At 33.9% G+C, this 21,744-nt stretch overlaps 1 protein-coding gene across 1 annotated transcript in view; it reads left to right on the forward strand.

Annotated features, from left to right (window-relative positions):
* The first annotated feature begins 21,561 nt into the window (after positions 1-21,561).
* The window catches only part of LOC149137614 (uncharacterized), a 597-nt gene continuing 414 nt past the window's right edge, over positions 21,562-21,744 (forward strand). Inside the window, exon 1 of the mRNA XM_089346990.1 lies at positions 21,562-21,744. This exon is cut by the window's right edge and continues 414 nt beyond it. Coding sequence (XP_089203116.1) covers positions 21,562-21,744 — 183 coding nt within the window.

Raw genomic sequence — 21,744 nt, forward strand, 5'->3', positions numbered from 1 at the left:
ATATGTAATTGTCTGGTACTTTATTTCATCGACCCCGAAAGGATGAAAGATAAATTTGGAATCTGTGGTATGATATATGAATACATAATAATCATAGTAAAGCTTATAATACATTTTGTATAAATCTGAATAAAGAATCGCATTTAATATAATTGTAAAGAATGTTATTATTTAATGCCTTTGATCTTTTTTTTACGCTGTCACTATATCTACAGTTGAATGTGTTCATGCTTACAAAGCTGCATACGTTTTGTAGACTTGTAAGCATGAATATCACAACCAATTATGTTTCGTGTCAGTATGTAAAACTTGTGCCCGTCAAAGTTACGACCAGAAAATTAATTTTTGACTACAAAATATAATACTATATCAAGATATCTCACAGTTAAATCCAATGGTGAAAGCAACACATGATTAATAACTGCTGACCTTCAGATCAGATATCTGGAATGCTTATAACAATGTGAACACACTCAAAGAACCCAAGAGCTACGTGGCCTTATTAAAGCGCACAGCAACTTCATTTTACCAAATTCGATTGGTTGTGATACATTTTGGTCTTGGAAATTCTATTCACAAGGTGTTTAGCTGAATCAAGGGTACAATAGATGATTCGAAAATGGAATCAAGGTCTACCTCCTGTAGCCAGTAACCTAACCATTCTTACGCTCATAGAGGAAAGTTATCTATTACTCTTCTATATATTAGTTATTACGACTCTTTTCACACGCTCTATAAAAAGAAAATAGATATCCACCATAGCTACCAAACAACGAATGGAATTTTACGTACATGCGACCAATTTGAAATGGCTAGTAAATCTCCATCAAAGCGTGTGAAATAAAAGAATGATATGCTGGAAAATAGACTTACTGATTTACTAGGAGCCAAGATGTAATAATGAAAAAGCCTTCAATCAATTATTCTACTCAATTAGGGTCAGTTAGATGCTAAACATGTAGTATAAACAAAGAACCATGCAGAGAACTCTTCATGGTAAGCAAAAATGTACCTTAGTATGTAGGTTGAAACAATTATTTTGAAAGACTATCCTATCACTTCCCTCATGCCATAAGAATATAGATTTTTATTTATTCTATATGCTTTAAAACTTTTTATCTATTCTACATCTTTACAAAATTCTATATCCTTTCAGAATTTCTCCCAGACGTTACCCATTATAATTCGTCTTGGCTTAACGACCCTAAACGTCTGTCTTCGTCGATTGTCTACCTCCGTACGTCCACTCTGGTGTCGTTTGTTCGTTCGAAGACCTAACACTCCACAAATATTTTATTTAAAAATTTCTGGATGCTGCTGTCTAATGAAATCTTCCTACCTTGTCGTCAAAAGCACGAAACAAGTAGTAATAAGCAGTCCACAACTGAGGACGAGTTAGATTTCTTTTTGTATTTTGTCCCGTACTTGCCTCTCGTCGTGTGCTGTCTCTCGTTGTGTGTTGTCTCTCGTTACGTATTTGTTGCTCCTTGGTGATGTCCTATACTTAATGTGTATTTTTATATTTTGTCATTGTTATACATATACGTTCATATACATATATATATGTATACATGTATCATATATATGCATACATGTATACGTACGAATGTACATAACTAATGTACATACGTGTAAGTCTGGTTTTAATACCTACTGGAAACAGTGATAAGGAACGTTGCATAGTAGTCAATCAAATTGCTTTAATGAATATCATGCTGTATTTGAGATCAGTCATTCTTAATTCAGAATACAGACATTGAATATTCATTGAAAAGCTGTTAAACAATATAACAGTAGTAGAAAAATGTACAATAAACAGGTATTCACTAAAAGAAAAATGTATAGCAAAACAGCCTTTCAAAGATGTTTTAATTTATCGAAAACAGCTGTTAGACCAGACCTTTCATCTCCAACTCTTTCCTAATTCTTATCTTTCTGCATATATTTTTTCTTATTTCTTTTACTTCTTTTCTCCTTCCAACAGAAATATATATGTTGCGTTAGCAAAATCATTTAATACACCTCATGTTAGTTGATAGTTAGTGTAAAAGAAGGAAAGAATTAACACTTAGCGAAGAATATACGGAAAGAAAAATAAAACATTGCATATACGTGTGTGTGCGTGTGTGTGTGTGTGTGCCTGTGTGTATGTATTTACATATACATATATATTCAATCTAAGAAACGCCTACCGCGCTGCAAAGACAGAAGCTCTTAAATATATTCTTATCTGTATTGAGACTCAATCTAAGCTCAACTTTACGATAATTAGGAACACCCTCTAAGAGTGGACAAATAGTATTTTTTTTTTTATCGGCTAATTTTCGACTGGCTGTCAGATGTCAACTTCTTTAAATCTTGTTAAAGACTTGAATGTTTTATTCTCTTTCGTTTAGACATTAAATATGAACTAAAAAAAAAAACTGGATAAATAACGTATAACAAAAATACACATTAGTAACATCTTATACGTCAATGGAAGAGAAAAACAAGCAAATAAAAGTCATTCCCAAACAAAAGAAAAAAACAAACAAAGAATTCTATTAAAACAGAAAATGAAACAAAGAACGAATGTGTGTGTATATATACATATATATATATATATATATATATATATAGATAGTGCTGAGGAAGATCGTGATACGATCGACATAAATAACAAAATATTCCGGTCGTTTGTTCATTTAGTGACAGGCATTAACCGAAAACTGCAGTTTTCGCTTAATCTTTTTCGCCCTAGTAAACTATATTAAACAAGTTTATAATTCTCAAGAGCGATGGTTTGTAAAACCATCCACTCGCTGGAGTGGATATCATTTCCTAATAAAACATCCCATATCACTTTAATTAAGCTAAGAACGATAAACATACCCTAATGTAACAAACTATAATATTGTTAGATACTATTATGTTATATTACTTCTTTGTTATATTCTTATTTTAAATTATGCTCTTTTGGTTTTGCTTTTGTCTTTAATGGCAATTCTTTATCAGAAAATAATTCGTAAACAAAATGAAACAGAATTCGAAGTAATATATACTGGAGACATTTATAATAAGAATATTTTTGAATGAGATGACTCCACTGTTTGAATTCTATGCACGCGTGCACATAAATTCATCCAAAGTAACATAAGCATCCATACACGTTCATACTTTGACAGTATTACACATTCACACACGGGTAAGATGCATATATGAACGTGATTTATAGATTCATAAGAGCTGTACATAGATTCTCTACGTGACCATTTAACCTGCTACAAATAGCAGCCAAATATCCCTCAGGCTACAACCTGTCTTAGAAAATAAGAAATATTTGACAATGTCTAAAAAAAAAAAAACTGGCTGATAATGACGAGAAAGTAGGTGATCATAGGTCTACTTGATAAGAACTAATTTGGAATGATCAGTAACAAGAGAAATCCAGGTTGAGAGAGATGACTGAATACAAAGACAAAAATTATTTTACAGATAAACAAGTTTTTCTATATAACTCTTTGGAAGCAAAGCAGCTGAACCGATGACTATTGCAGTTACTCCCAGACTGATAACATCAGTGTGGTTGATATTTCGTTTGAATATATGTAGGTTGATGCTTTCAAAAATAAATACAGTAATGACTGATGTTCTGGAAGAAAATGAAAGAATGAAAGACAATTTTGAACATGCGAGCTGCATACCGAAAACGAACATTTCAGAAGCATGCATGTACGATGTTTAGCGAATCAGTAAGCATTATAATTGCAACAGAAAAGTATGCACAAAGAAACTAAGCGAATGTAAGTTAAATTTTGAAGCATCTTTGTGATGTTTCAATCAGCCGACTAACCTTTATTATGGGTAATGACCTTAGGTATTTCAATGTGCAGGACTATTATTCTAAAATTGTGAACAGTATACAAGTATAGGTTTTCTTATATTCTAATATAGAATCACGTGTATTGTTTTGGAGATTCAGTTTTGTAAATATGAAGAAATTTTTTTCTTGACATTATTATAAAGATTACAAAACTTTAATATAGCAAATATTATAACAGAATTATTTATAACAGAACCAGAATATTTTTATGGGCCTTGAATTTCAGCAAAACTTAAGCACTCACTTAACGGAAAATAGTTTCTATAAATGCGACATAATGTATGCCTCCATATTAAATTATGTTTTGTTGCATATATAGAGAGGAGTTATTGATTCAAAATAATTTCTCTTGTTCACAAGAACATGTTATGTATTCTACTACATATTTTAAATCAGTATTCTCGTTAAATGTGTGAGAAATATAAGAAAATCGCTATTGATATATTCAATAAACCCCAATGTCTATGCGATGGAAATATATCCCTGGTGACTCATAGATAAAATCAGGAGAGGGAAACAGAGAACCGCAGTAGAAAGGAAAGGGCATGCAAAGGCAGAAAAAAAAAAAAAGAAACAATCAGACTTTTCGAATAGTTGTCTTTGTCAAAACAGAAGGAAGTAGAGATGAGTATGAGTGTTAAAATATTATCATTATGACTGAAAAAAGTGGAGTTAGATTGTTGGAAACGAAGCCAGTGATTAATGGTGGGAATGAAATAAGTGGAGGCAAGAGTTTCTTGCAGAAAGAAACAAACAAAACAGGAGATTGATAGTGAAAGTGCCTGATGAGGAAGAAGCGATGAAATTTTAAAGTTGCGTGTATATGTTGCAAATTATGAGTTGTGTGTATGCATTTATATGTTGTAAGTTGCAAATCGTTTGTGCATTTCTGCGTGTGAACTTGCGTGCGGGTGTGTATTAATGTATATGTGTATACGAGATAGCGTAGATCCGGATATATGTAGGTATATTTGTGCTGTTTGTGTGGAAGATGGGAAATCGTAGCATGCACGGGAGTAAGAAATGAAGTCAGTGCAAGGTGTGTTTTTGTGCGCAGTTCCCATGTTGATGTTTATTTTTATGTGTGGTGGGGGAGATAGTAATACTCTTTACTCTTTTACTTGTTTGAGTTGTTTGACTGTGGCCATGCTGGAGCACCGCCTTTAGTCGAGCCAATCGGCCCCAAGACTTATACTTTGTAAGCCTAGTACTTTTTCTATCGGTCACTTTTGCCGAATCGCTAAGTTACGGGAACGTAAACACACCAGCATTGGTTGTCAAGCGATGTTGGGGAGACAAACACAGATACACGAACATATACACATACATACATATATACATATATATACATATACACGACGGGCTTCTTTCAGTTTCTGTCTACCGAATCCACTCACAAGGCTTTGGTCGGCTCGAGGCTATAGTAGAAGACACTTGCCCAAGGTGCCACGCAGTCGGACTGAACCAGGAACCATGTGATTCGTAAGCAAGCTACTTACCACACAGCCACTCCTACGCCTATAGTATTTTGAGGAAAGGAAGTAAAAGGATTAGTTGTTGTTTAAGGCATAGAAGTAAAGATGGGAGAGCAGTGGTATTTTTATATGAATAGAGACAGCGAGATGCATGTGTAGGGGACCTGGAATGTTGAAGAGTCATTCGATAGGCTTTTGTGATCCGTAACAATTTCATTACATTTCTAACATATCTTTATTTTCTACTTGTTTTAATCATTAGAATGCAGCCATGTTGGGGCTTCACCTTGAACAATTTTAGTCGAACGCCACAACCCCAGGACTTGTTTAAGCCTGGTACTTATCTCATCGGTCTGATTTGCAGAACAGCTAAGTCACCGGCACGTAAACGCAATAACGCCGATTGTCAAGCAGTGGTGGAGAGCAAACACAAGCACAAACACAAACAGACATACACACACATACACACATACGCACACGCAGACAGACTGACAGACACACACACACACACACACAAACACACACACACACACACACACACACACACACACACACACATATATATATATATATATATATATATATATATATATACATATGTATGTGTATGACGGGCTTCTTTCAGTCTCCATCTACCAAATTCAATTATAAAGTTTTCCCAAAGTATTACCTAGTGGGACCGAACTCGGAGCCATGATTGGGAGCAAAAATCCTACCACTCAGCCACACCTGCGCCAAATGTTCACTGTACGCAATGACCCTCGCACTTGGCACTTTATACAGTAAATAGCAGTTATGAAAATGTTGTAAAGTGGCCTATGACATGGTAGGAAGAACTGAAAATGTGTAATGTGGTGACACTATGGACGATAGAAAAGATGCTAAAACGGGAACGGGAGCTGAAATCTTATCCTATGTGGCTTTAGGAGTTTTGAATTTCGAAGTTAGAATTTATATTTGGACGAGATTAAGGAAATTAAACATACATCACTTCGAATGATGCATTGCAAAGATTATAAGTGACGAGAATAAGATGATTTAACTAGGAATAAAAGCCGGATTGCGGTCTATATTTATCTTTTCAAAATTGATATTAATTACAGAGAAGCAACTAATAAAAATATTAGCGGAATTCATCCGAGTATATCTGTACAGTGAAATATATGTAGAACTATAAGAAAACGTTGAGATTTATATGTTTATAATTTCAAAATCTATATTATTATATCCTTCATTAGGAAAGCAAAGCGTTATAATAATCCCAGTATAAAGATCATTTTATGTCATAAAAATAAACTGATTAAAAATCAAAACAGTGTATCATGTGGTATTAACAAAATGTAATTTCTGAGCAAAATATACTCTAATAAATAATATGTCTTTTGTAAATAAAACTCGGAGCAATTCTAAAATAAATGATTTTATTATTTCCCAGAAGTAGAGTTTAAGTTATAGTCACATATTCTTGTTTGAAATTGTATAATTCATTCATTCATTTTATGAATTTAATATCTGCAGATACGTGATTTTATATCGTATATTCCTAGTGTCAAGCGTATATGGGATTTTCAGAGTAATTCCATCTTAATCTATTTGATAAAAGCCCAAAAGGACTGAAAGCAGGATAAGCAGGTTAAAGAAAATGAAATTAATATTTTCTGTAAAAAACAACAACAAAAAAAAACACAAAATATTGTTGTTTTAAACGTTCAAATCTTTCAATCCATTTCACAGACATGTCCCAAAGGAAAATATCCATTTTGTAATCTTTAGTTGAATGTGATGCTAAAAGACAGTTTGATATCATTCGTGAGAGTGTATTCGAATTTAATTTAGCTCCAGATCGTCTTGATCTACAGAATGTATACCTGATCAGTTTCTGCATAAAGAGCATATCTGAATATTGTCTACACTTGATGATTAATATGCTGCCAGGGAAAAAGAAGGAAATAACTTGGTATATTAAAATATTGACTTCACGAGGGACGGCTTTATTAACACTAATCATAAACAGCAAGAATATCTAAATATCGAATTGAGACTGAAAATTTAAATTTATATACATACATGCATGCATGCATACATATATACATACATATATACATACATATATATTTACACACAAACACACACATATACACACATATGTGTGTGTGCTTGTGTGTATAAATTTACGCACTTACATATATGTATACATATATGTGTATGTATAAAAATATGCAAAAGCACATATACATATATATATATATATATATGCACATATGTGTATGAGTGTGTATGATTATGTATATATGTCTCTTGTTTTAAAGTAGCTCTATTATTTTATCGCAGCCCAATTTCCACATATTTAAGTCTTGAAGTCGAGAAAAATAAAAATAGTTTAATGTAGCACTCAAAAGACGAAAAGCTTTTAGCTATTTTAGCTATTTTCCGAGATTGGGCTAAAAGAAAATGTAAATCGTATTTAGCGGAAACGTGTGATTTGTTCGCATATAAAATACCTGTGATTGCTTTTATATGGAAAATGTCTTTAGTTTTGTTGCATTAAAATTTCCAGAATTAAATTGTGATACTTGAGAAAGTATTATGGAGTACGTTTGCTTTGAATGTTGTTTGCTTGAACATAATAAATTTGATAGTTTGTTGAGGGACTATCTTATAAAGATGACCAACAAATATATAAAGGAGAAAGGAACATAAAACATTACTGGATCAAGCTATCAGATTATCAATGGAGCAGACGACAAACGTTTGGTTAAAGCCAATAGTAATAATATAACATTCAGAATTTTATAAAATAAATCTCACATGGATGCAAACAAAGTATTACTTTTAGAGAAGCATTGTTTGAAAACCTTATACTAAGACGAAAGAAGGAAAGAATGAAACAGTCATAAGTAAAAATATAACAGTAGGAGCATCAAGAGCGGAAGATTTGGTTATTTTGTTAACATTATTTTTGCTTAATGGCGATGTTGTGTGGCAGAGTGAGGTTAGCATCAATATGGTCAGGGCTCCAGCCAAAATTGTGATTCCGCTTTTAAGGCACTCACTATAATAACAGATCGTGGAAACGCTGCACTGATGCTACAACGAAGATTTTTCTGGTAAAACTTTATCCAGAACCCAATGCTTCGAAATATTTCATGAGTTGAGAGAGTAGGAAATGGATCATGGCTCAGTAATGTAGAACGTAGGAAGCTAAAAGAGCTCCGTACAAGTTGAAAATACAAGTTGAAATATATGCGAAGTTGAATATATCCGGAACAAAGCAATTGAGAAATGTAATTTATCTCTTCTTTTGCGATCAGCAAATGTTTCACTGATGTTTCAAACAACATCTTTAAACAGGTCAGTTATGTGGCTGAGAAACAATTCGAAGTATTACTTCATAAAATGAACGAGGGTAGAGTGCTACTAAAAATCTAATGGGGAAAGTGATACAGAATAAATAGACTCTTCTCTGAAAAAATATATTGTCTGACATTTCAACACCTATGACTTTATGGAATATTGTTTGTATAAAAATGGTTTGATATATTGGAGAATCCTGGGAAAAAAACGTTTCCTTAGCGACAATCAGAGCATTTACATATAAGAACTAGCGCCTCTACCTCTGAGATTAATATATCGATCACCTAACATATATCAAAGTTAATAAGAACGACAATGATGCTTTCTTTATTAACCAAAACGGGTTGCAAGAGATAGAGAGAACAGTACACTAAAAAACAGTACAATCTGGTGTTACACAAAAGAACTTGTAAAAAAGAACTTTTAAACAAGGGAATATTTAAAATGAAGAAGAATTCTTCCATGTGTCCTCATAGAAGGATTCAGAAAATCAGGGTTTGCCTGACCAATAATACAAGTGTCCACTTCCAGCCGTCTCGTTCTATTCTACATGTTTACGCTCAGAACATGCTATTTAGTTGGATCTTGTTCACCACATTCATCAACAAATTGCAGTGGGGTGGAGTAGCACTCCCCTATTCGCCCACATCTTTCTTTTCAAATGAAACTTGAAAAATATGAGGGCTGCTGGCAGACATCTGGCATAGACGTGTTTCACTTGGCTGTCGAGATATGCGATTACTAAATTCATGGAATTAATGCGACGATATCTAAGTGAGGAGTGAATAGGTGGACTGAAAACAGACAACAATTACAAGAAAATGGTAACATTAATTAACTAAATTACAAGAAAATGGTAACATTAATTAACTAAATTAATCAATGTTTTTCCCTCAAAAAGCGGCGAGCTGGCAGAAACTTTAAGCACTCCGGGCGAAATGCTTAGCAGTATTTCGTCTGTCTTTAAGTTCTGTGTTCAAATTCTGCCGAGGTCGACTTTACCTTTCGGGGTCGATAAATTAAGTATCAGTTGCGTACTGGGGTCGCTCTAATCCACTGGCTCCCTCCCCCAAAATTTCGGGCCTTGTGCCTAGAGTAGAAAAGAATATTTTTTCCCCTTTTAATCATATTTTTTAACTGAAATTGTACCACGCTATATGTAAAAGATTAAGTTTTTGGTGAAATATATATGTTTTGTTAACGGAGTTAAATACCAGTGATGGTCGCAAATGTTAGAGAAACGACATGTTTTTATGAAGCGACTCTAGATAATCACTGATACTTATTCATACCGACAGTTAGAGTCATGAAAAACAAAGTTTGCTATATTAACATTTTAACGGAAATATTTTAGCCTGGTTCTCAAAATATTCTGCCGTTCTGCTGATCTAAATACGAATAGAATATTAAATACATAAGTTAGAATACAAGCGATAGGTTGAATTTTCAAGATTTAAGCTGTCCCTCAATGAACGATTGTTCTTATTGACCTATTTTTCAGAGAAGCAGTTTTCTAACGTTCTTCATTACCTTTCTCAATAACTAAGCTTGCCTCAACAAACTCTGGGTGTTACAGTGGACATTTAGGTGTGGTTTATTATAGAGCTAACGAAAATAAGCAAATGTGAGCTACCTTAATTTAGAATACGAAAAAAAAATTCCGTATGAGGTATCACTCTAGATCAAGCTGTTGTGCCTACTGTTATGCATTACGTACTTTATAAACATATTTTTATAATACCTTTCCATTCTTTTACAAATATGGCTATTTATAATTTGTATTTATATTAATTTGTTAAAGTGAGCTACACTCCTACCAACACAAATCCTGTCACAAAGATCTTCTTAACTTCGATTAAAAATTTCGTTAAACATTTTCAAAATCGTTCCGGCCTGGGATACGGCCAAATATTTCCTGCATTTAAAACTTCCTGCGAACGCTCATGTTATCTCATCATCAAGAAATGATCCATGGAAATTCATTGTAAATATTAAACGTATTAACCTTGCATAATCATTCTACATCTTAACTCACGAAAACACTGTTGAGGCATTGAACCTTGATATTCTTCAAAGTTAACATATATTAAGGAAGGAAGATATAAGAATAAAGTTCCTTCAAAGCCAGCCGTAATATACACACGTCTACGTAAGTATGTATCTATCCATGTGTATATATGTGTATATATTTATATAATATATATGTGTGTGTGTGTATGTATTTATGCATGTATGAATGTGTGTATGGATACATACATACATAGACGTGTATATATACACACATATATATATTCATATGCATGCATACATACATACGTGTGTGTGTGTGTATGTGTTTATGCGTGTATGAATGTGTGTATGGATACATACATACATATACGTGTATATATACATATATATATATATATACATATGCATGCATACATACATACATACATACATACATATATATGTGTGTGTGTATGTGCATGTGTGTCCGTGTGTCCGTGATGTGTGTATGTGTATGTGTTTGTGTGATATCCTGAGAATATGTATAGTCTTCTAGTATGTGAACTTATTTAAGCTCTTATGTTTCAAAATGATTTAATCCATATGTATATACACATAACGTAGACATGATTACAAGTATCTTAAAATATTTTTTCTTTCGTACTATTAGTTGCTCATATCAGACTCTAGTAGTATTTGTTCAATTATTTGTTTAATGTAAATTCTCATGTCTACTTTACATTTAGCTATGTGTTTGTGTCTGTGCGCATGATACACACACATATACTATAATATAATATAATGTAATATATATATATATATATATATATATATATATATATATATATATATATATATATATGGCTTTTGAAAATATAGATGTGAGAAATAGCAGATTCCACTGCAGCGATGTTGTGTAATTGGAACAGTGAGTGTAAAGTCAAAGGTTAGCCATGTCATGACAAGACCCATAAATTTCAAATACACTTGCTTCCGCTTCATAGGTCTCTTAGTTTAGCTTTCAGGTGTTGTGCAATATATCCATGCATTCTCGTATGCAATGAAACATGTGTACACATGTAAAATAAACATACGAACACATGTACGTTATCGCTGAAATTATATACATGCATACAAACATGTAGAGGGATTGATAACTAGATAGGCAGATAGATAAATGGATTGTTAGGCAATGGATGCTTATAGGTATTCGAGGTCAAACAGACTGAATTCGTGCGCAGTTAATGTTTTTATCTTTTATCCTTTACTTGTTTTAGCCATTTGACTGTGGCCATGCTGGGGCACTGTATTGAAGGGTTTTTTAGTGGAAAAATCGACCCCAGAACTTATGTTTGAAGACTAGTACTTATTCTATCCGTCTCTTTTGCTTAACCGCTATTGTGGCAAAGATGTAAACACACTAACACCGGTTGTTAAGCGGTGGTAGGGTCTAAACACTGGCACAAAGATACACACAGACACACACACCCATATATATATATATATATATATATATATATATATATATATATATATATATATATATATATATATATAGACCGATACCAAATCCATCTTCTGGTTACTTAATCATTATCTCAACTAACACTGCGGAATTCCGGAAATAGATCCAACGGAAATATATCCCGACTGCAGATGACACCAGGTAGCCCAAACTGTTAACATGCTTTACTCAGCACACTATTTGACACATGCCCATTTGTCCAAAATATTACACACACATGCACACACATATATATATGACAGATATCTTTCAGTTTCTATCTACCAAATTTCTCTTACAAGGTTGTAATCAGTCCGAGGCCTGCGCTCAGAACAGTGTATGTATATATATTACTGTGCCCATACGTTCTCAAAAGTTTACATAAAAGGATCGATTACTTAAGTTAAGGAGCACTATAGGAGACACACAACTACAATCTTAGTGAGCAGTACATACTACTACTGGAAGAAATTACCACGTATTGATTTCAAATTTTGGCTGAAGGCCATCGATTCTAAGGAAGGGGGCTAGCCGATTACATCAACTGTAGTGCTCGGCTGGTACTTATTTTATCAACCCCGAAAGAGATGAAAAGCAAAATCGACCTTCATGGAATTTGAACTGAGAAAGTAAAGACGGACAAAACGCCAGCGTAGTAACGATTCTTATTTCTTTATTACCCACAAAGAGTTAAACATAGAGGGGACAAACAAGTACAGAGAAAGGAATTAAGTCGATTACATCGACCCCAGTGCGTAACTGGTACTTAATTTATCGACCCCGAAAGGATGAAAGGCAAAGTCGACCTCGGCGGAATTTGAACTCAGAACGTAGAGGCAGACGAAATACCACTAAGCATTTCGCCCGGCGTGCTAAGGATTCTGCCAGATCGCCGGCGTAGTAACGATTCTTCCTGGTCGCCGCCTTTGAGGTTACTGCATATTAAAAGACTTAATATATTATACAGGGCTGCACCAAAATAGCTATACAGTTTTCGGTTCAAGCATTCACCGAAAGTTCTCAAAACTCAAGCAAAGAGGGTCTACAGTGATTTAAGGATCTCCACTCGCAGATCATTTTGTCGACTTATGAATCGATTAGTTTTAAATATGCATAGAGAAATGAAAAAAACATTCCACTCGTTTTCAGCGACTGTATACCTACTTTTGCTCACCCCCTCTAGTATGTGTAGACTCTATATTGATATATTGAGGAAATAATACCTTAGAACAGTATTGTTCAACAGGCTCCTCAACAGGCTGGTATGAATGGGCGACAGCTGGCCTTCCACAAACAACCTTGTCCAGACTTGTGCCTCGGAGAGTAACTTTCTAGGTGCAATCCCATGGTCATTCATGACCGAAGGGGGTCTCCTGAATTGATAATGCATGCATGCATGTGTTTCTATGTGTGGTAGTGTTATTACGTTAAAGGATGCAATTTAAGGTTAACAATTGTACATTTACTAAATGATAAAGTGACTAAACACTGAGAATAGTGTAAAATCTATTGTAAATTTCGGTTCGATAAATCAGTCTGGTAGTAGACGTAGAACATACTTGCCCAAGATGCTTACTTATCGAGAATCGAATGTAGAACCATGTTCCTGAGAATCAAATGTCTTAACCACATAATGTACCTCCTACATTAAGGATAGAAAGAGTGTGAAGAAAAAAGTAATTGGAAAAGAAGGGAAATTAGTTAAGAAAAAGAAATGAAGGAAAGAAATAATGAATTAATTATGGAATAAATATGATTACGAGAGATTAAAGCAATAAGCGTATTAAAAATAATAAAGTCAAATGAGATACAAAGATAAGATGAAAGGAGATGACGTAAAGCTGATGAGAGCTTTGAGAGAATTCAAGATGAAGGAAATTAATTAAAGGAAACAAATGGTTAGAAGAATAATTAATTAATAATACTTACTCTTTTATGTCATCATTTTTAGTAGAAGGAAAAGGGAAGCTGTAGAATTCCTGTTTTTCTCTTGAGAAAAGAAAATATAAAAAATGCGGAATTTCCCGTTTTCATTACATCTTTCTTTGTTTTTAATGTTTTAAGTCAATGTACATCTTTTCCAGTCATTAATTTATTCTTAGTACTTGTCTGTATTTATGTCTGTCTTCAATTCTGTTTTCGTTTGTTTTCTATACTTGTGTTTAAATTCTGGTTAATCGTTTTCTTTATTGATTTAATTTTCTCTTGTATTCATTTCTTATTCTTCTACTTAACATCTTCAACAATTCTTTTCCTTTTATTTCCTTTATCTCTCAATTTCTTTTCCTTCTTTTCTTATCTTGTCAATCTCTATCTTTCTTTTTGTTGTCTGACCTTAAACATAACATTTTGAGTTTTCTGGCAAACTCAACGTTTCCTTCCGACACCTTCTAACAACTTATCGGTCATTCGCTGATCCTTTCATCACATCAGCTACAAGATAATACCAAAGCTTTGACTAGTATTTACACTTCCACCTTTCTAAGTGTGCTTTGATTTTACTTTTAAACAGTGCCTTTCATGTGTGTCAACATATATTTTTAACTACTTCACACAATCAGCGATCCTTCATCTGTACAAGTTTATCCAAAGCTAATGTAAACGGCCCAGAGATGTGCAGTCACTAAAGTGGCAAATACTATCAGATTATACTTAAAACAGCGGATTCCAAGTTAATATGTTTTGATTCTGAGAAAAATTATCGAGTTCAAAGGTGAAACAACAAGGAATAACATTTAACTGTTTAGCACTCAGTGGTGAAAAATAACAAATATATTTTAGGATTGTTGGCGATGATGTAAACAAATAAATAATAATAGTTATTAACAGCTCTTTTAGCAAACTTAGTATTAATACCATAAACTTCTATAAAGAATTTCGCTTTTATGATTTTTGGTTAATCGATGTTTCTCGTTAAACTTGTCTATAAGATTACATCTTAAGGTTGTCTCACAAATCTCCTTGGTTCACAAGTAAAGTGACTCTACTTAATTCAGTATTTTTGTTGATTGAAAAATGTTATGCATTCAAACAATATGCAATTAAATGAATTCACGATAAATTATGAGATTTCCAAATGTTGTCACTAAAAATATATTGTCGATATGTTACACATGTCTAGATTCTAGCACGACCCTAGAATGGAACGCCAATTTTTTGTTGCGGTGCTTTTTGTGTACACATAATGTGTTTATGATTTCGCGATACGTGTCGGTATGAAAATCAATCGATTCCTACTATAACATTTAGATATCTAAACTTAGCCCGACTAATATAACCCTGCGATGACTTTCACACACTTTCATTTACCAAATAGTAAAAATTGATGTCACATCGGCTATGAGAAGGTTTCATTGAGTCAATCACAGGTTCATGTGACCAATAATTAAAACATAAACATAACAGTTACTCGTCGTAGTCGCCTTTATCTTGCAGCCGAGAACTAAATTTTTGTTTTGCTGTACACTTCGTTTATGGTGAATACTTATTCGTAGCTTGATTAAAAGAATCGCTTAACAATTTTACGCATAAAGTAATATTTCTAGGCATTGTCGGTTAAAAAGACACCAGGATAAGGCACCACTTCATAGTACCAAAAACCGCAACAATGCCATCAGGATACAGGATCAGATTGTGCAAAAGCTTGGGCTTCAAAATCCCACAACTCTTCCGTATCCTCACACAAAGCCTGCGAGACCTGCATGGCGAGGGTGAAGACATTTTCAAAACAAAACTAGATCTCCTTCTGTCAAGAATTCCGGATGAACCAAACCCAAGGCAAGAAACACAGATGAGGGCAACAACATCAAACTCCATGATCCACCAAATGTCAAGTGATTTGGTGAAAGTGTTGCAAAGTAAACGTCGGTGCCCCAGCATAGCCGCAGTCCTCGGACTGAAACTTAAAGCAAAAAAATTTTTTTCTTCTTTTTCAAAACAGATTTACCTACTATTTAAATATTGGATTTGATTCATTAAAGAATTAATATAGCTTGAACAGAATTGGGTTGCACATTTGGAGACTATTTGGAGCAGCTACGTTAATTCATCAGAAAAACGGAAGCTTCTACAAGCCTATAATTAGCATAAAATAAATAAATGTGTGTGTGTGTGTGTGTATGTATATATATATATATATATATATATATATATATATATATATATATATATATATATATATGCATGTATATATGTGTATATATATACATATATACATACATACATACATATATATATATATATATATATATATATATATATATATATATATATATATATATATATATATATATATATATATATATATATATATATATATATAAGTAAATCTCATAATTTATCGCGAATTTATTTAACTGCATATTCTGTTTAAATGCATAACATTTTCATTCAACAAAGTTACGGAATTAAGCAGAGTGAACCCAGGAGATTTATGAACAACCTTACTTATATATATATATATATGCATGTATGTATGTAGGTATTTATATATGAATGTATAAGTATATGTACATGTGTGTATGTGTGTGTGTGTGTGTTTGTGTGTGTGTGTGTCTGTGTGTCTGTCTGTCTGTCTGTCTGTCTGTCTGAATATGTGATATTTGTGTTTCTGTCAAGTTATATCGTGGCACTCTGTCGGTTACGACGACGATGGCTCCAGTTGATCCGATGAACGGAACAGCCTGCTCATAAAATTAACACTGAAGTAGCTGAGCACTTCACAGATACGTGTATCGTTAACGTAGTTCTCGGGGTGATTCAACATGACACAGAGTGTGATAAGGCCGGCTCTTTGAAATACAGGTACAACGGAAACGGAGAAAGAATGAGAGAAAGTTGTGGTGAAAGAGTAGAACAGAGTTCACCACCACCCTCTGCCGGTGCCTCGTTGAACTTAAATGTTTCGCTCAATAAACACTCTAAAATCTCGGTCTGAGGCGCAATGGCCCAGTGGTTAGGGCAGCAGTCCCGTGGTCGTAGGACCGCGGTTTCGAGCTTGGTTCTTTACTATTTAAGGTCCTGATTCGCTTGACTTCTGAACTTTTATAATACGTCTACTTGTGCAGAACCATAATCTCCCGACGCTTCTGGTACTTAAGTCTATATGTATGTGTGTGTACGCGTGCGTGTGTGTACACGTGCGTGTGTGTACGCGTGCGTGTGTGTACGCGTGTGTGTGTACGCGTGCGTGTGTGTACGTGTGCGTGTGTGTGTGTGTGGTCAAACACACATAATTCAACGTCAGTCAACTAAGATGCAAGAAGCATATGCATCTACAGCAGCCGTTGTGGTTAGAGTGTCTTCCAAAGCCGTGAAACCCACCTTGGTTATATTTGAGAATATTACTACTACGGTGTAATATCACCAACTAAACTCACTAGCATCAAAAACATAGTATCTATTCTAATGTAAAGTTAGAGAATTGTTGAAATACTAAAGAAAAGAAAAAAACTGAAACGCAAGCAGAATAATATAAATGGATTATTCGGCATTTCAGTACTGCAAATATATATTGATGAACACTACACTGAAATGACGATACTGAAATAATAAGATATCACAAAATGAACAACGCAAACTTTATTTTGAAAAAAAAAATAACAAAAAAAAAATAACAAAAAAAAACATATAGTCGCATATATGTTAAAGCTATTTTCTCTTTTTTACAACGGAGTTAAATATATAAACACAAAGCTCTCTCTTTGCACACATACACACACACACACATATAGGAAAGTTACTATGTACGTTTGTATGAGTATGCATGTATACTGACGTATGTATTTATAGGCAGAAAAGCTTATGTTTACTAGGTGTTTATTTGCACCGCAACTAGTTTATACACTAACCTCAATGTATAAATAATCAAATCAGAAGCAAATGTTTATTTTCATGACATACGTTTGGTTATTACAACCGTTGTTTTTTGTTTGCAGTGAATCATTGGTGAATCGGACAAAATGTATTGCGATTTTTATTCTGATTCATCCCGTTCTGAGTTGAAATCCAACGAAAGTCAATTTACATGTGCGTTCGTGCACGCGCGGGCGTGTGTGTATGTGTGTACACGTATATATATTGGGTTGGTGCATAATTATTGCGGCTTTTTTCTTTCAACAAATTTTATTCAACAGAAACAATATTTTAGAAAAACATCTTTAAATGACGGCCTGACCGGCTGCCAAGTAAATGGGAAGCAGTAATTGAAGTAGATGGTGAATATGCTCCGGAATGATCATTTAAATATGTCTTTGTTACATGCTATTATTGTTTTTGTTGAATAAAATTTGTTGAAAAAGAAGCCGAAATGCTCATGCACCAACCCAATATATATATTCTATAATACATTTCGGTCATCTGACTGCGGCTATGCTGGAGCACCACCTTAAAATCTTAGGTCGGCCCGTGGCTATAGTAGAAGACACTGAACCTGGAACCATGTGGTTGGTAAGCAAGCTACTTCCCACACAGCCACTCCTGCGCCGTTCTTCTAATGTGTAAAATTTACATAAGCTTCAGACTTTTATTGCCGGAATTAGCATGAGACAAGCAGTGGCAGACAACACAAATATCTATGCAAGGGAAGCAACAGGAGCTATTGCATCCTTTTTGGTTTAATATTTTAACATTTTTTTTCCGATAAAAATGCCAGAAAAAAATTTTTTTTTTCTAGTAAGAGCTGATAACGAATAGTTTTAGATGCTACTAAATACTTACACACTTAGATTAAGTTTATGTTAATTCGCAACACCTATAATATATATAATCTTACGTTATGTAACATTTACATAGGAAAAGGGAAGCAAGTTGACATTCTGCTTCCATCAGAAAAACGGCGTAAAGATAACACGCGCGTAGTTTTCTGCGTTTATTCAACTAGTATTTTATACTTTTTCAAATTATATAACACCCTTAATATAAAATGTGATTTTTTTTTTTTTTGTTTAATTTTAAAAGTAGCTGTATAATATGAACATGCCAATTTGATTCAAATATCTTTCTGACAGAAATTTTGGTCAATCCTTCCCCAGCCAGAAAGATCGTCGCACGCCCCTTATATTAAAGGGATCAGGTAAGAACCTTCTCCAGCATGCTGAAAGAAGACGCCAAAGGCGCTAAAAAGCCTCAGTGTAACTCGTAGAGGGCACAGGTTGTAATCTAGCAAATGAAAGACACTAAGTAAAACTTCACAGTAAAATTTGTATTGGGTCCAGTTTCGTATTGGGTCCAATTTCGTACAAGCTGCGAAGATAGTGGTGTTGATAGAGCTGACGATACCGTGGGACACACGAGTCGGGGAGGCACAAGAAATGAAGCGAGCTAAGTATAGTGAGTTGGATGACGAGATCAGGGCATGTGACTTTCAAATATTAGTTGTATGTGGAGGAGGTGGGGTGCAGAATCTATGCTGGATGGTCTATGCGTCGGTTTGTGGGAGAGCTTGGTCTGAGTGGAAAGGAGCAGAGAGAACACCTTGAAGAAAGCAGCCAACGAGACAGTCTGACCGGGAAGACGCCAAACCTTGGTCAGGTTGGGCCCTGCGGACAGAATGGTTGCGTTTTAAGGGCCGAAACTGCGATGACGTCTGCCAAACACCTGACGATCGAGTTGGCTGCTAAGTCGATGAATGAGGGTTAGCATGTTGGAGAAGGTCCTTTCCTGATCCCTTTAATATAATCATATATATATAATTATCAATTTAGTATATAAATTACCTTTATTTCATGCTGGCCACTCGATATAATCTTTAGCGTAATTTTATCCTGAATTCTATTAAGAATTAAAAAAATATATATTTTTGCACCTGATCGAAATCTCATTTACTGCGATTTCGATCAGATGCATCGATAAAAAACACGTGGCTGAAATGAAACATAAAAAATTTGACTTTCTCTGGTGCATAAACATTGATATTTGTTTATGGACGCATGCTTTTGCTTCGTATGGGTATGTATAAGTATGTGTGATTATGTTTCTTCGGATGGGAAATAAACACTTTTTATTGTTTTAATCCCGAAATTGGACCCAATAAACCAATTTACTGCGAAGTTTTACTTAGTATCTTTCATTTGCTCACTTATAACCCGTGTTTTGTAGGAGTTACACAGTGGTTTCTAGCACCTTTGGCGTCTTCTTTCAGCATGTTGGAGAAGGTTCTTTCCTGTTCCCTTTAATGTAATTATTATGTTAATTTAGTATATAAATTACCTACACGGTTTTATTTCGTGTTGGCTACTCGATATAATCATTAGCGTGATTTTATTCTGAATTCTATTGAGAATAAATAATAATAATAATAATAATAATAATAATAATACTAATAATAATAATAATAATAATAATAATAATAAATACACACAACAAACACACATTCACACACACACATCTATATATATATATATATACTTATGCATTTAAATATAAGATAGCGGTACAACAATGCACCAATATTGCCTTGTTTTACTGGAAAGTAATACTGCTGTATTGCACTATTTAATAATACTTTTTTCATATGCATTTATGTATGTATGTATGTATGCATGTATGTATGTATGTATGTATGTATGTATGTATGTGCATATATATATATATATATATTTATATATGCACATATTTTTGCCTTTTTGGGGGTCAAGTTTATGGTATTTTTCATCATATATATATATATATATATATATATATATATATATATATATATATATATATGTATGTGTGTGTGTGTGTGTGTGTGTGTGTGTGTGTGTGTGTGTGTATATGTATAAATGCACGTAGCATGTATGTGAGTAACAAAGGTAATTGAAGAGATATCAAATATCATAGTATATAATTTGTTGATTTATTAAAATTATATCCGCTTCCATACATGTTAAAATATTTATTTGTACCAATTGGAACCAACAACAAATGAGAAGTGGAGAAAATTACAAAAATCATGAATTCATCAAAAGTGATGTCATTAAATGTATAGTGTTCGTTCCTCTTAAAGTCTCCACAATTTTGAAGAATCCTCGATTCCTGAAACTACCTGTTCTTTTAAATTTAGGTTGGTTCAGACGCTATAAAATAACTGTCCTAGTCTACGTGGAGTTGAGATAATTTCAAAGGATCAAGAAGCAAGGAAATCCTTATGGGACACAAAACAAAGGTCTCATATCAATTAAGTAGGCAACTGAGGGATGGTGAAATGATTTGAGGGGCACTTCTGAAGAGATAAAGCAAAATCAAACTACATATATATTTGCAAAGGAAACACACACAATACCGTAAAAAATAGGACAGTTGTTACAAGGGGTAGCTCATTGAACTCGGACCCTCAAAGAATATGTGAAGTTCTCAGCGCACCATTTGAAAATGTCTTCACATCCTCCCAGGAACACATGCAGATTAAAAATCTGGCTCAATTTGTTGACAGTACAGATCTTCAGACGGAGTCGGCAACCATTGATTACATCGACATTGAGGAGGTAGATATACCAGCGGCCATAATTGAAATAAGCTTAAACTCAGCAGCTAGTTCCGGTGTCTTCCCAGTTTTCCTGAAGATATGTAAAGAGGCTTTA

This window comes from Octopus bimaculoides, chromosome 1 (genome assembly GCF_046866305.1).
Source record: "Octopus bimaculoides isolate indiv1 chromosome 1, ASM4686630v1, whole genome shotgun sequence".
NCBI classification, from domain to species: Eukaryota; Metazoa; Mollusca; class Cephalopoda; order Octopoda; family Octopodidae; genus Octopus; species Octopus bimaculoides.